Source organism: Mastigoproctus giganteus, chromosome 6 (assembly GCF_048544385.1).
Source record: "Mastigoproctus giganteus isolate SK-2022 chromosome 6, ASM4854438v1, whole genome shotgun sequence".
Classification (NCBI taxonomy): Eukaryota; Metazoa; Arthropoda; class Arachnida; order Uropygi; family Thelyphonidae; genus Mastigoproctus; species Mastigoproctus giganteus.
In genome coordinates, this window is record NC_143580.1 from 4,230,607 (window position 1) to 4,245,813 (window position 15,207).

General features: G+C 37.4%; 1 protein-coding gene across 1 annotated transcript in view; it reads right to left on the reverse strand.

Annotated features, from left to right (window-relative positions):
- Positions 1–15,207, reverse strand: part of LOC150083829 (uncharacterized) — a 607,249-nt gene that overhangs the window by 290,197 nt on the left and 301,845 nt on the right. Inside the window, exon 27 of the mRNA XM_090375392.1 lies at positions 13,064–13,117. Within this exon, the coding sequence (XP_090231518.1) occupies positions 13,064–13,117 (54 nt within the window). The remainder of the gene's footprint in view (positions 1–13,063; positions 13,118–15,207) is intronic.

The following is a 15,207-nucleotide window of genomic DNA, read 5'->3' on the forward strand; positions in this document are numbered from 1 at the left end:
CTGCAAACTTCAACACTAAGCCTGATATACCTTCATCAATATCACTAATAAATAAAGAAAATAAAAGTGGACCCAACACCGGACCCTATGGGACTCCACTAATAACATTAGTCCACGAAGAGCAGCACCCATTGATTACTACCCTCTGTCTTCTCCCACTTATGGTCCTTGAGGTTGTCACAGACATTCTCTCAGATATGCCAGACAAGCTGTACTTGCTACCTGGGAGTCTAAAACGCTGATGGAACTGATATTCGGGTGACACTCAAGTCAAGTGGTCCGGGCGAAGTCCGGACGGTCTATGACAGCCAAATCCTCTGCTTACACCTTCACGATGGTGGGACTGTTAGTAATCCTGGGTATAACCTTCATGCACAAGTACATGGTGGGTGACCACCCAGGTGTGAACCAACGTAAGCAGGGGTCGAGGTGTGGCGCCCACACCACATGGAGGAACGCCGCCCCACTATGTTACCAGGCAGTACTAGGTGGTAGATGACTCTCATCAACCGGTGAAATACCACCACTTTGCTTATTGGAGGCTTGAAGTGGTGGAACCCATGTTTAGTCTCTAGAGCTAAGTTCCAGCCAACCCTTCCCTATCTCTTCCATCATGCAGTATGATTGATGATTTTTGAGGTTATGATGAATGTCGTGGCGAGATCCAATATTCCTTACATTTCGAGGGTACAGCTCTAAAACGGTGTTCGCAGGCCGGCCGCTAGATAGTACACCGGACCAAACCTATTGGTAACTCTCTAGGAGGCTTCCGGATCAGCTAGTGTATAATCTTGCTACCTCTACTCTTCCAGATAGTGACTGGAGGGAGTCCGAGTAGTGTGTATGCGGGGAGCATTGTCGAGGCCACGTTATGTCAAGGATCTGGGTATATTCTTACCACATGTACGCCATATCCAAAAATTTCATTACTTCATACAGCATGTCCCACCCACTCTTTCTTACTATTGAATACACCATGAATTGTCAAAATAATAGAGCAAGCTTATCTGCGAAAAGATCTAAACCTCCCAAGGACTTCCTAATTCATTTCACAAATATATGTGGTCTCAATTCCAATCTCAACGATGTACATTTCCACTTGCAGTCTTCCAAACCCCATGTACTTTTTCTGACTGAATCTCAGTTATCAGTTGATTCAACTACTCATCTTAGATGTCCAAATTATTTGCTGTATGATTCCTTTCGCCTCAAAGGTGGTACCTGTGCATATGTCTGTTCTGATATTCCCTGTCAGAGACTTGGCAATTTGGAATCTCCTCTCTTTGATCTTCTCTGGCTTAAAATCTCTCTACCTCATTGTGTAAAATTCATCTGTTGTCTCTACCGTTCTCCCAACTCCACTAATCACTTGGAGCTCTTTGACTTCCTCTCTTTGCAACTTGACTTTCTCCAGTCCAACTTTCCTAACAGTGAGGTAATTTTCCTTGGTGATTTTAACGTTCACAACTCCAGCTGGCTTCGGTTTTCTAGTCACACCGACCCAGCAGGTCGAGATGCTGAGGCTTTTGCAATTACTAATGACCTAGCACAGATTGTTCATTTACCTACAAGAATACCGGACAATCCTAATCATACAGCCAATACGCTTGATCTTTTTCTCACAAACAACCCTTCTAAGTACAAGGTTGAAGTGAGAGGTCCTTTAGGCACTTCAGATCACAACTTGGTGATTGTCTCTTCTCCAATGGAACCTTTATCTCATGGCTATTCCCAACCTCGTATTGTTTGGCATTACAAGAATGCAAAATGGGATGACCTGCAAGACTTCTTTTCTTCTTTTCCTTGGTCTGATTACTGTTTCAAAACTTCTGATGTCAACGTTTGCTCAGATCGTGTCAGTGAAATTATTCTTGCAGGAAAGGAATCCTTTATCCCACACTCCACTTTAAAATCTCGTCCTTTATCTAAACCTTGGTTTTCCAATAAATGTGCTAAGGCTGTCCAAGAGAAGAATGTTGCATATCGTAATTGGCTTGTTTCTAATTCTTCAGTTTCATTTTCTGCCTACACCAAAGCTCGCAACAATTGTAAAGCAGTTATTAATCAGTCCAAACTAGAGTTTGAACAGGCTAAGAGTAGGAAACTTGGTTCTTGCCCTAATGGTAGCCGAGCATTCTGGTCTCTTGCCAAAGCTATTGGCCGCAACTTTTGCCCATCTCTGCTCCCACCTCTGTCCAAACCAGATGGTTCTGTTGTCACTTCAGCCAACGATAAAGCTGACCTGCTAGCCTCCCATTTTTCTTCGAGCTCATGTATTAATGATCTTGGTAAAACACCTCCCACCATTCCTAACACGCTCCATTCAATGCCTCCTGTGGTCTTCCGTCAAAAGGATATCAGAAGGATTTTGACGAATCTTAATGCTAAGAAAGCTCCAGGTCCTGATGGTATTTCTCCACTTGTTCTCAAAACCTGTGCTCCTGAACTTACTCCTATTCTTTGCCGCCTTTTTTCACTTTCTTATTCCAAAGGTGTTTTTCCTTCTGTTTGGAAATTTGCTCATATCCAGCCAGTTCCTAAAAAGGGTGACAAATCCCTCCCATCCAATTATCATCCCATTGCAATTACTTCTACTCTTTCTAAAGTAATGGAGAAATCAATTAACCGCCAACTCTTAAACTACCTAGAAACCTTCCGTCTGATCAACGATTGCCAGTATGGATTCCGTCAGTGTCAATCCACTGGTGATATTCTGGCTTATGTTACCCATTAGTAGAGGCATTTGATGCAAGAAAGCAAGCTTATGCAGCATCAAACAAAAAAAAAAAAAAAAATCCACTTCCACTTCACCCCTCTGTTCGTTTAAAATACCTGTCCAGCTGAGCCTTAAACTTATTTAGGCTATCAACCTCCACCACAAGGGATGGAAGTCTGTTCCACCAACCAACCACCCGCTGGCTAAAGGCAAATTTCCGCACGTCTATCCTACATCTGTCTTTCCTCAATTTGAATTTATGCCCTCTCAGGTGATTTTTCTGAGCTAGAGGAAGAATCCCATCAGCATTGAGCATGCTTAAACCATTCAAGGCTTTATACAATTCTATCAGATCACCTCGCTGGTGCCTAGTCTCCAGACACTGTAACTTGCAAAACTTAAGCCTTTCTTCGTAAGAGCACCCCTTTGTTCCATTCACTAATCTTGTTGCCCTTCTCTGTACTTGTTCCAGCAGTTCTACATCCTTCTTGAAATGAGGCCTCCTCATTTATGGACTAATTCAATGGAAAGGTTCGGTGAAACACAAGTAGTTGCTCTTGACATCTCAAAGGCTTTTGATCGTGTTTGGCATAAAGGTCTTCTAAACAACCTTCCATCTTATGGTTTGCCAACTGTTTTTAGTAATTGGTTATCCAGTTTTCTCTCTGATCGCTCACTGAGGGTGATGGTAGATGGCTCTCTGTCTTCTAACTTCTCCACTAATGCCGGTTCCCCCAAGGTTCAGTTCTTTCCCCCACTCTTTTTCTCTTGTATATCAATGACCTTCTTCCATTGACTGGAAATCCTATCCATAGTTTTGCCGATGATAGCACATTGCATTCAACTTTCCATTTTGAGAAAAACCTTATCCAGCTCAATCAGGTTCAAGTTCTCGAAAATCTGCTGCCAATTCCTTAAATGCCGATCTTCAGGTAATTCTCCAGTGGGGCAAAGACAACTTAGTTGATTTCAACCCTTCTAAAACTCAATCTTGTCTTATATCTCGCAAAAAGGATTCTTCTGCTCCTATGCTTATCTTTAATGACACTCCGATTTCTAGGCAAAATGATATATCTCTTTTGGGGATTACCCTGACTTCTAATCTCTCTTGGCACAAGCACATTACAAATATTGCTTCCTCTGCATCTAAAAAACTTGGTTTTCTCTTTCGCTCTCGGCGTTATTTTTCTTCCAAACAGCTGCTCACGCTGTATAAATCGCAAATCCGCCCTGCCATGGAATATTGTTCCCACATCTGGGGTGGTGCCCCCAAAACCTCTCTCAGGCTTCTTGATTCCATTCAGAAGAGGGCAGTTAGGTTAATTAATGATTCATCTCTAACAGAGTCTCTCCACTCGCTTTCTCATAGACGCACTGTTTCTGCTGCATGCCTCTTCTACAGATACTTCCATGGGCACTGTTCTTCTGAATTGGCTTCTATAATTCCCGCTCTCTCTTTCAAAACAGTCCGAACACGTGCCGCCACCAGCCAACATCCATTTACTGTCCAACTACAAACCCACAGAACCAACTTTTCATCTTCCTCATTTATTCATTCAACTGCCGTTTTCTGGATGAACCTTCCTTCATACGTATTTCCTGAAAATTACAATCTACAGAAGTTCAAGTCTAATATCAACAAATATCTTCTTTCGTCTTCTGAACCTCCAACCCAAGCACGGTACTAAGTACTATAGGTTCTAATACCTCTCATGTTTGGGGTTCTCATAAAAAAAAAAAAAAAAAACACTCAACTATCCTTTTATCCATTGTAGAAACTTACCCTTAATACCCTTCTGCTCCAATTTGTACAGTAGTCTTCCATGCACAACAGTGTCAAAAGATTTCTTGAAATCCAAGTATATGATATTAAAATTATTTTCCTTTGTAACCACATCATAATATCCAATCAAATTTGTCAGACAAGACCTTCCCTTTACAAACCCATGCTGTGTCTGAATCATTGCTGCAGTCTTGTCTAGATGATCCTGCAATGCATCTTTAACCAGTGACACCATTATTTTACATGGAACAGAAGTTAAACTAACTGGTCTGTAATCACTTGTGTCACTCTTCGATATCCCTTTGTGAATTGGGGATACATTTGCATATCTCCAGTCCGTGGGGACCTCCCCTGAGCCCAAGGATGCTCTCATAATTATGGCTAAGGGTTTGCTTAGTTGCTTTGCCGCCTCCTTTAATATAACTGGATAGATCCCATCCACCCCAGGTATTTTCTTATGTTTAACTTCAACAATTTCTCCTCCACTTTGTTCTCAATTATTACAAAATCATTAAGCACTCTGCTACAATTTGATAACCTTCTGGCATTTTCAATCCTTAATAACTCCTCATGTGTGAATGCAGATACAAAATACTCATTCAGTTTGTTTGCTATCTGAGCAGGATCATCAACAGTCAAACCATCAATATCAAGTGGACCAATCAGATTCATTCCCTTCCTTTTAGAGTTTATATAAGTAAAGAAATCCTGGCTGTTTTTCTTAGCATCCTTTGCCTAAGATTTCTCGTAATCTGCCTTCACCTTCCTAACCTCCTTTGTGACTTGATTATATCTGCCGTAGGCTTCTGTGTCGCCTGATAATTTATATGCATCCCATGCATTTTTTCTTCTCTGTCACGAGTCTCATTAGTTCATTTGACAACCATTTAGGCCAAAACCTTGAACAATATCTCTTAATAGGTATGAAACGTTTAGTAGCTTCCATGATGAATTCCTTGAATGCTTCCCACTTAGAATTTGCTGTTGGTAACATCATCATTTGGTGCCATTGTACAGAACTTAAAAACTGTTGAGACCACTGTAGTCACCATTACGGAAGGAAAAACCCTTTCCATTACCCCTGATGGTAATTATATCTTTAAGTAAATTCCACATTAGCATTAGTAGAGGCATACGATGCAAGAAAGCAAGATTATGCAGCACCAGCCAAAAAAAAAAAAAAACCCTCTCATTTTACCCCTCCGTTCGTTCGAAATACCTGTCCAGCTGAGCCTTAAATTTATTTAGGCTATCAACTTCCACAACAAGGAATGGAAGTCTGTTCCAACAACCAACTATCCGCTGGCTAAAGGCAAATTTTTGCACATCTATCCTACATCTGTCTTTCCTCAATTTGAATTGATGCCCTCTCAGGTGATTATTCTGAGCAAGAGAAAGAATCCCATCAGCATTGAGCATGCTCAAACCATTCAAGGCTTTATACACCTCTATCAGATCACCTCGTTGGTGCCTAGTCTCCAGACACTGTAATTTGCAAAACTTAAACCTTTCTTCGTAAGAGCAACCCATCGTTCCGTTCACTAACCTTGTTGCCTTTCTCTGTACTCGTTCCAGCAGTTCTACATCCTTCTTGAAATGAGGCCTCCAGACCTGTATACAGTACTCAAGGTGCGGCCTGACCATTGCCTTATACAAGGGAATAATCACCTCCTTATCCCTGCTAGAAAAATTCCTGTATATCATTGACAATACACCATGAGCTACTCTTGCAGCCCGTCTGCACTGCTCATATCTGCCTGCACAACCACCCCCAGGTCCCTTTCATTCTCTACCACTGTCAGTGTAGTACCACAGAGTTGATATGTTGCTCTGGGGTTGCTGTTTCCCATATGTAGTACTTTACATTTGTCAATGTTAAACTTCATTTGCCACCTCTCAGCCCATCTGCTCAACCTTTCCAGATCCTGTTGCAGCAGCATAGTGTCAGTAGTGTCCTTGACAACCCTGCCAACCTTTGTATCGTCTGCAAACTTGGACAAGCTTGATATACCATCATCAATATTATTTATAAATACAGAAACTGAATATTCTCTCACACTCAGCACTGCTGTAAGGAATTTTTAAAATGCATGCTGTGAGGAACTGTTAAAATGCAAAGCAAAACTCTTGAGATAATTTGTTATATAAATTCTTTCTTCTTTCATAATAGCATCTGGTAGGTTGTGGTCTCACATTGAAAGTAATAGACCTGATGCTGCAAAACATTTATTGCTTCCTCTATTTCTTTATAGTTTCCAGTTCCAGTTCTTGTTGTCATTAATGACAACAAGAACTGAAAACTTGTCCACAAAAAATTTCAAATTTTAAAATGATGCACTACCAATTGATTAAATTTGTGTTACCAAAGCATTTATAATAACATTAGTTTTCAATGGAAATTTTTGTCCTCTTCTCCTCTTGTTTGAGACTGCCCATGACCTTGGCGGTAGAAATGCATATGACCTAGTCATATGCATTTCTACTGCCAAGGTCATGGTTTAGTCTGCTAGGGTAATCAATTTCAAAATGGAAGTGGAAGATTCAAAAACTGTTGATAAAATAAATTTGAGAATAAGAACAGATTTTTAAAACTTGACATAACATTTAAAAAAAGCAAAGCAGCAAACTGCCTTGCTTCATTCAAGATAAAAGACAGAGACATAAACAAACTTTCTTCACAAGTGACTATCATGCTTATCCTCATATATATATATATAGTATGTAGAAAGTGTGAAGAAGTTTTTTGTTTAATCCTATTGAATCTACGTTATACAACAGAAGTGAACTCGACTAAATGGATAAGGAATGTAGCGATATATGGCAGGATGAGGTGACCAGGTAAGATGTTAAAAAGAGAGAGACAGACAGTTGGCGAGAAATTAAAATAAGAAATGAAAAGACAACCAAAATAAGATTACATTGCAGTGTTTTTCACAATTTCAGTGTCTTCATCAGAGGCCATCCACCGAAATTATGAGAAAGACTGCAATGTTCTTGCTTCTGTTTCCAACATGTTCTGTATGCTATATGGTGCATGTGTGCTAAGAACGAAATTTGAAAATTTGAAATTTTGCGGAAAGAATAAGGTCTAATAAATTGTGCCAATAAATGTAATCATATTATGTAGGACATACAGATCGTGGATGACCTTACAGAAGTAAGTAAAAAGAATTGAAAAACTAAAGTAATGATATTGAATGTCGGAATAGGCAAGAAGAAAGGAATTTACCATTACCTTTACTGAAAATGACCAAATGACCAAGATGGCAGTGTGCCAGTATATTTATGTATAGGTACGCTAGCGGTTCCTGGCATCAGAAAATGGTGTGAAAAAAAATAATAATAATTCCATGGTATGGTGTCTGTAGGCTAGTTGTTTGTATATATTTAAATGCAATATGTAGTGATGAACGCTGTTAAATACATGGTGCCCAAACTGCCCAGGATAGTTGAGAGATATAATAGCTTACAAAGTAGCAGTGAAAGCAACTAAACTTTGTTAAGGCGAAAAATAGATTGGGTAAAGTAAGCAGGTAGTATTCGGCATATTGTGTTCAATAAACTAATGGCTCACAGGACATAAGAAGTAGGGGCAAGTAAAGCAGAAAGATGAATGAAATAGAGGTAAGTAGATGGGCTCGGATAGTTCAGGGTTGCAAACCCGTTCCTAAAGTTAGGACCCTGAACGAAGGTCTGGGAGTGAGTACATCATGTATTTAAGGTCAGTTGTGTGAGTGAGAAAAATATGATAGATAGATAATGAAATGAAATTTAAAAATTAAATTAAATTATATACATGGTTAATACACTGTGTTAGGCCAATTGTGGATACAGGTTTTCTAACTGTAAGACACCACAGAGGCCTAGTGCATCGTATATACACTATTTACAAACTTGGTATATATGGGTTTGTATATATGACAAATTCAATATAATTAAATTCTACAGCAAACCTCGGAAACTCAGCAAACCTTGAGTACTGTATACAGGTCTGGAGGCCTCATTTCAAGAAGGATGTAGAGCTGCTGGAACGAGTACAGAGAAGGGCAACAAGATTAGTGAATGGAACAAAGGGTTGCTCTTACGAAGAAAGGCTTAAGTTTTGCAAATTACAGAGCCTGGAGACTAGGCATCGCCGAGGTGATCTGATAGAGGTGTACAAGGCTTTGAATGGCTTGAGCATGCTCAATGCCGATGGGATTCTTCCTCTTGCTCAGAATAATCACCTGAGAGGGCATAAATTCAAATTGAGGAAGGACGGATGTCGGATAGATGTGCGGAAATTCGCCTTTAGCCAGCGGGCAGTTGGTTTGTGGAATAGACTTCCATCGCTTGTTGTTGAAGTTGATAGCCTAAACAAATTTAAGGCTCAGCTGGACAGGTATTTCGAACGAATTGAGGGGTGAAATGGGAGTAGTGGTTGTTTTTTTTTTTTTTTTTTTTTTTGGCTGATGCTGAATAAGCTTGCTTTCTTGCATCATATGCCTCTACTAATGCTAATGCTAATGCTAATGCTAACTTTCCAAAAAATCTAAGAAAACTGACAGTAAAAATAAGCCAAATTTAGGCAATTTTGATTTGATGCAACCCTTAAAGATTGGGACGAAAATAACATAGATGTACAATTTATACATAACTTACTTTTCAGCACCAAAAACAGTGTACTGAGAGCACTATGCAGGTTCATACACACACATTCAACTTTTGAGTCTAAACAGCTCTTTCACATGATAGATGATATCTGTAAATTCAATCTTAAAAACCCACATAATAAAATGGGTACAGAATAATCTATCATAATCTTAAATTTCCAAAGTAAAATAATGGATAACATCAACATTAATAAATATATCAATCATCATAATGACTTGCTTCCTAACAATAGCCAAAACATCAACATAAAAATTAGATATAAATATAAGAAACATTTGGGATACTAGCCTACAACTACCAATCCATAGCAACCAATTTAATATCCTATAACCCAGACATTAATGACTGCATCTGCAAACACAGCAATATGCAACAATATATTGATCTTGACCATGGGCACAGATCAATATATTGGGCACATCATCACAGGAAATTTAAGTATTGTTGCAGACCCAATACTCAGATATATACTAGCCCAAGGATTTAAATTCAGGCCATGTAACAAAATAAACCTAACTACTTTCAAGAAACAGCCATATCAAGACCTATTAAACTACTGCTTTCCACTAGCACATAAACATAACACACCAATAGAGGCATACCATATGTGGATTAGCAATACATTCACTCTATTAAAACATAAATTTACATCACTAAGTTCAAATAGATATAGCTAGCACAAATTCAGCTACTATAACCTAGCTAAACTAAAACAAAAACTGCTAGAGATACAAAAAGACTTCATCATTACACCAGTAGATAAAGAATCAAATAACTATGCCTTTATTTGCAAAACATTTTATGCACACACTTTAAGAACTGAACTTAACTCCAGCAACACGTACAAACCTATATCCAGTTCCTGCAATATTATTACAAAGAAACATAGCCTTTAACAAAAAATTAAAACTGAACATTAGCAATTACAGTCTGCAATATATATACTTCATTCCAAAATTCCATAAAAACCCACTGGATTCAGATTTATAATGTAATGCAAGAATAGTTATGTACACAAACTGGGCAAAATTCTTGAATGGCTACTACAACCCTTGTTGAACAACATACAAAATAGCAGAATTATAGGCAACAACCTACCAGTATTAAAATCCTTCAGAATAACAACATTTCCAATATACAAACTTTTGACTTCCACAGCTTATTAACAAGTATTAACCAAACCAAGCTAAAAACAGTACTCAAAAATATATACGCAAAATATAGAGAGAATATAACCTGCAATACCAGCTACTCGAACAACCAAGTGAACTTATGTATCTCCAATAACTTTGTATAAGACGGCAAGACAGTATATCTACAAACTAATGGAACACCTATGGGAAGTCCTGCTTCATGCATAATAGCAAACCTATATCTATATTGGTCTGAAGACTAATTTCCACAGGAGCTTAACTTCTACAGATATATAGATGACCTCATAGTTATTAACTGTACAAACTTCATCAAGGAATATGGACATTTATACCCCAATGAACTCAAACTGGAAAAAACAAACAATGATACTACAGTGAAACAACAAAGCTACCATCAACCTGTACAACAAACGTAATGAATTTAATTTTAATATAATCAACCTCACACAGTGACATTCCAATATATCTAGAGGAGTGCATGCCAATGTTATACTAGCACAAAGCATCAGAATAGCAACCATCTGCAGCAATAAGGAAATAACCATCAATAACATCAAGATGCTATACAAAAAACTGACAAACAACCATTTTCCTACAACATATCTTTGCTACCACTTCTGTAAAGCCCTCAACATCGTGAAACATAAAAAACTATGGGACATAGTTTTTTTTTGTTTCATATAGACAACATAATCAGCAATAATTGATAACAAAAACCCATATACACCAAGTTTGTAAATAGTGTATATACAATACATTAGGCCTCTGTGGTGTTTTACAGCTTAGAAAACTGTTACCCACCAATTGGCCTAATAGTATATTAACCATGTATATAATTTAATTTAATTTTTAATTTTCATTTCATTATATATCTATCATATTTTTCTAACTCACACAACTGACCTTAAATACATGATGTACTTACTCCCAGACCTTCGTTCAGGGTCCTAACTATAAGAACAGGTTTGCAACCCCTAACTACCCGAGCCCATCTATTTACCTCTACTTCATTCATCTTTCTGCTTTACTTGCCCCTACTTCTTATGTCCTGCGAGCCATTAGTTTATCGAACACAATATGTAGGATACCTTCTTACTTTACCCAATCTATTTTTCACCTTAACAAAGTTTAGCTGCTTTTCACTGCTACTTTGTAAGTTATTATATCTCTCAACTATCCTGGGCAGTTTGGGCACCATGTATCTAACAGCGTTCATCACGACATATTGCATTTCAATTTATACAACCAACTAGCCTACAGACACCATACCATTGAATTTTTTTTTTTTTTTTCCACACCATTTTCTAATGCTAGGAACCACTAGCATACCTATACATAAATATACTGGCACAATGCCTTTTTTTTTTTTTTTTTTTTTTTTTGTTTGGTAGTTGTTGGCGCATCAGCTTCTGTGGCCATAATGCACCTCCCAAGGTTTTTGCAGTACTTTGATCCAAGCCGAAGGCGGGATTCAAACCCGCGACCTTTAGGTTGCCAGGCAGGCACTTTACCCACCCGGCTAGCCCGGTCGGCCACACCGCCATCTTGGTCATTTGGTCATTTTCAGTCTTACAAGGTAATGGTAAATTCCTTTCTTCTTCCCTATTCCTACATTCCGATATCATTACTTTAGTTTTTTCAATTCTTTTTACTTGCTTCTGTAAGGTCATCCACAATCTGTAGGCCCTACATAATATAATTACATTTATTAGCACAATTTATTAGACCTTATTCTTGCTGCAAAATTTCAGATTTTCAAATTTAATTTTTAGCACACGTGCACCCTATAGGACCACAGAACATGTTGGAAACAGAAGCAAGAACGCTGCAGTCTTTCTCATAATTTCGGTGGATTGCCTCTATTGAAGACACTGAAACTGTGAAAAACACTGTAAAGTAATCTTATTTTGGTCGCCTTTTCATTTCTTATTTTAATTTCTTGCCAACTATCTGTCTCTCTCTTTTTAATATCTTACCTGGTCACCTCATCCTGCCATATATCGCCACATTCCTTATCCATTTAGTCAAGTTCACTTCTGGTGTATACCGTAGATTCAATAGGATTAAACAAAAAATAAGTTTTTTGTTTAATAGAATTAAACAAAAAACTTCTTCACTCTTTGTACATATATATATACACACATTATGGCTATAGGGTACGTTCTGCTAATGCAGTGTCCCTGATCCATAATGAACATTATCTTCCTTTTCGTACTGTTACTCTCCACCCTCCATGATTACTTAGCTTCTTAATACTATTATTCGTTTATTATATATATATATATATATATATATATTTTTTTTTTTTTTTTTTTTTTATGAACCTAGTATAATTTGGACATTAAGACACAGGAATTTTGGCAATATCTTCTAGAAAATAAAATGTCTTATAATCTGGCAAGTACAGTAATAATTTAGTAATAATTTTTTAGTGATATATTTTCAGAGTATTTTAAATTTTCCAAAAATGATCCTTGCAAATGGTACTGTCATTATATTGTAACATCTCATATAATTTTACAGATTTGTTTGACTAATGCTTTACATAAATGTAACAAAATATTATAACATTTATGCGACATTTATTTAGGGGATTTCTGTTAAATGCAAAGATTTTTAAAATACTATTTTAAAATTTCATGATAACTTGAATTCAGCTTATATTCTACAAGAATTAAAGCTGAATCATGTTTTACAATATTGATCAGAAACCTAAAGTGAATATTAAAGATAGAAAAACAAGTAAAAGAAAAGTACCTTTGCTCCTAGATGACCTGGATAACCAGGAAATCCTGGAATACCAATTTTTCCCTACAAAAGAATTTAATTCATGTCAATTTTTATAGATTTATATTATTTTAAAAATATAAATAAAAAGCATTTGTAGGTACACTGCAACATGCACCTGCAAATTAACTGGAAAATTAACAAGATGCACAAGTGCATGACACTTTTTACAAAAACATGGAGCTGCAAAGAATTTTTTTTATGGTTATACTGTATTTATTCAATTAAAAAGTAATCAACCATGCAGTTCACTCTGATTATGAAAAATCTGAACAGATTAAGAACATAAGATTAAGGAGGATACTAAAATTCACATTCATGTAATCCTTATAGGATATTTTAATTTTTAAAGTTTTTTTATTATGTATTACTATTATACTTTTAACTGCTAGGATACTACACTGCACCACCTACTAGATGGTTAAGAAAAATAAAAAAAGTTTTAGAAAAATAAGGTGGTCCTAATAATTAAAAATCTACACAGTATCATTCTTCTTTTTCCCTTTGCATTAAGTACTGATATTAAAGTGCAACATATCTAAAGGATAGCTGTTTTTATTGGATAAAAGGGAAAGCTCTAATTTTTGCAAGAGAAACTATGATGGCCTTGGGCATTATTTAGGCAGTGAATTCTATTCAATGGAAAAATTTGGTAAATCTAAACTATACAAATGATTTATGGGAACTGTTCAGAAATGTAATTATAGAAACTATCAATCTTTTTATACTAACTGTTCTTTTTATACTTTACTGTACTTTTTTTGTTCCAGACCTAGACCACACCAGATGACCATGGGTTGACAAAGTTAATAACAGAACAAGTTTGACTTTAGTAAGACTCTTGATACTGTCCCAAATGAATACCAATTGCTTAAATTGGAGCAATTTATTATTAGTGAGAATGATAAATTGTAAGTAGACTGTTGTATAAACTGGAGCAATATGGCATTAAGGGCAAGTTAATGCTATGGATAAAGGGAAGGTTAAGGAGAAGAAGACAGAGTGATTATCAATGGGAACTACTCTTCATGAACTAATGTTATCAGTGGAGTTCCCCAGGGTTCAGTACTGGACCCACTTTTGTTTTCAATATTTAATAATGATATCGATGAAGGTATATCAGACAATGTAAAGTTTGCAAATGATACAAAGGTTAGCAGGATGGTTAACAACAGTAATGACGGTATGCTACTGCAACAAGATTTAGAAAACTTACGTCAATGGGCTGAGAAATGACAGTTGAAATTTAGCACTGACAAATGCAAGATACTATATAGGGCTAACAGTAATCTCAGAGAAACTTATCGACTGTGTGGTAGTACACTCGAGGTAGTGGAAAATGAAAAAGACTTGTAGGTAATTGTGCAGTTTGTTTGTTTGTTATTTGGTTTTTAGGATCATTAGCAACTAAGGCCATATTGCTCCGGAGATATGCAGTGGTCATTCCCTGACCTTTCTCCATCCTCCGTATTTGGTGTTCATGGGCTCGAACCCCAGTCTAATCAAGAAGCATGTGTTACGCACTGCTGCTACTGCCCACCTGACTACAGAGGCACCAATTGTGCAGTCAGATATGCAATTCTCTGAGCAGTGAAGACATGCTGCCAGGGCAGCTCATGGGGATTTTGTCAATGATATACAGAAACTTTGATAGCAGGGATAAGGAGGTGATTATCCCTTTGTACAAAGGCCTGGTTAGCCTGCATCTAGAGTATTGTATATGGGTCCAGAAGCCTCACTTTAGGAAAGATGTAGATCAGCTGGAATGGGTGCTGAAGGGAACAAAGGGTGCTCTAACCTAGAAAGGCTTCAGTTCTGCAAATTAGCATTAGCATTAGTAGAGGCATTTAATGCAAGAAAGCAAGCTGATGCAGCATCAGCCAAAAAAAAAAAAACCCACTTCCACTTCACCCCTCTGTTCGTTCAAAATATCTGTCCAGCTCAGCCTTAAACTTATTTAGGCTATCAACTTCCACGACAAGGGATGGAAGTCTGTTCCACCAACCAACCACCCGCTGGCTAAAGGCAAATTTCCTCACGTCTATCCTACATCTGTCTTTCCTCAATTTGAATTTATGCCCTCTCAGGTGATTATTCTGAGCAAGAGGAAGAAT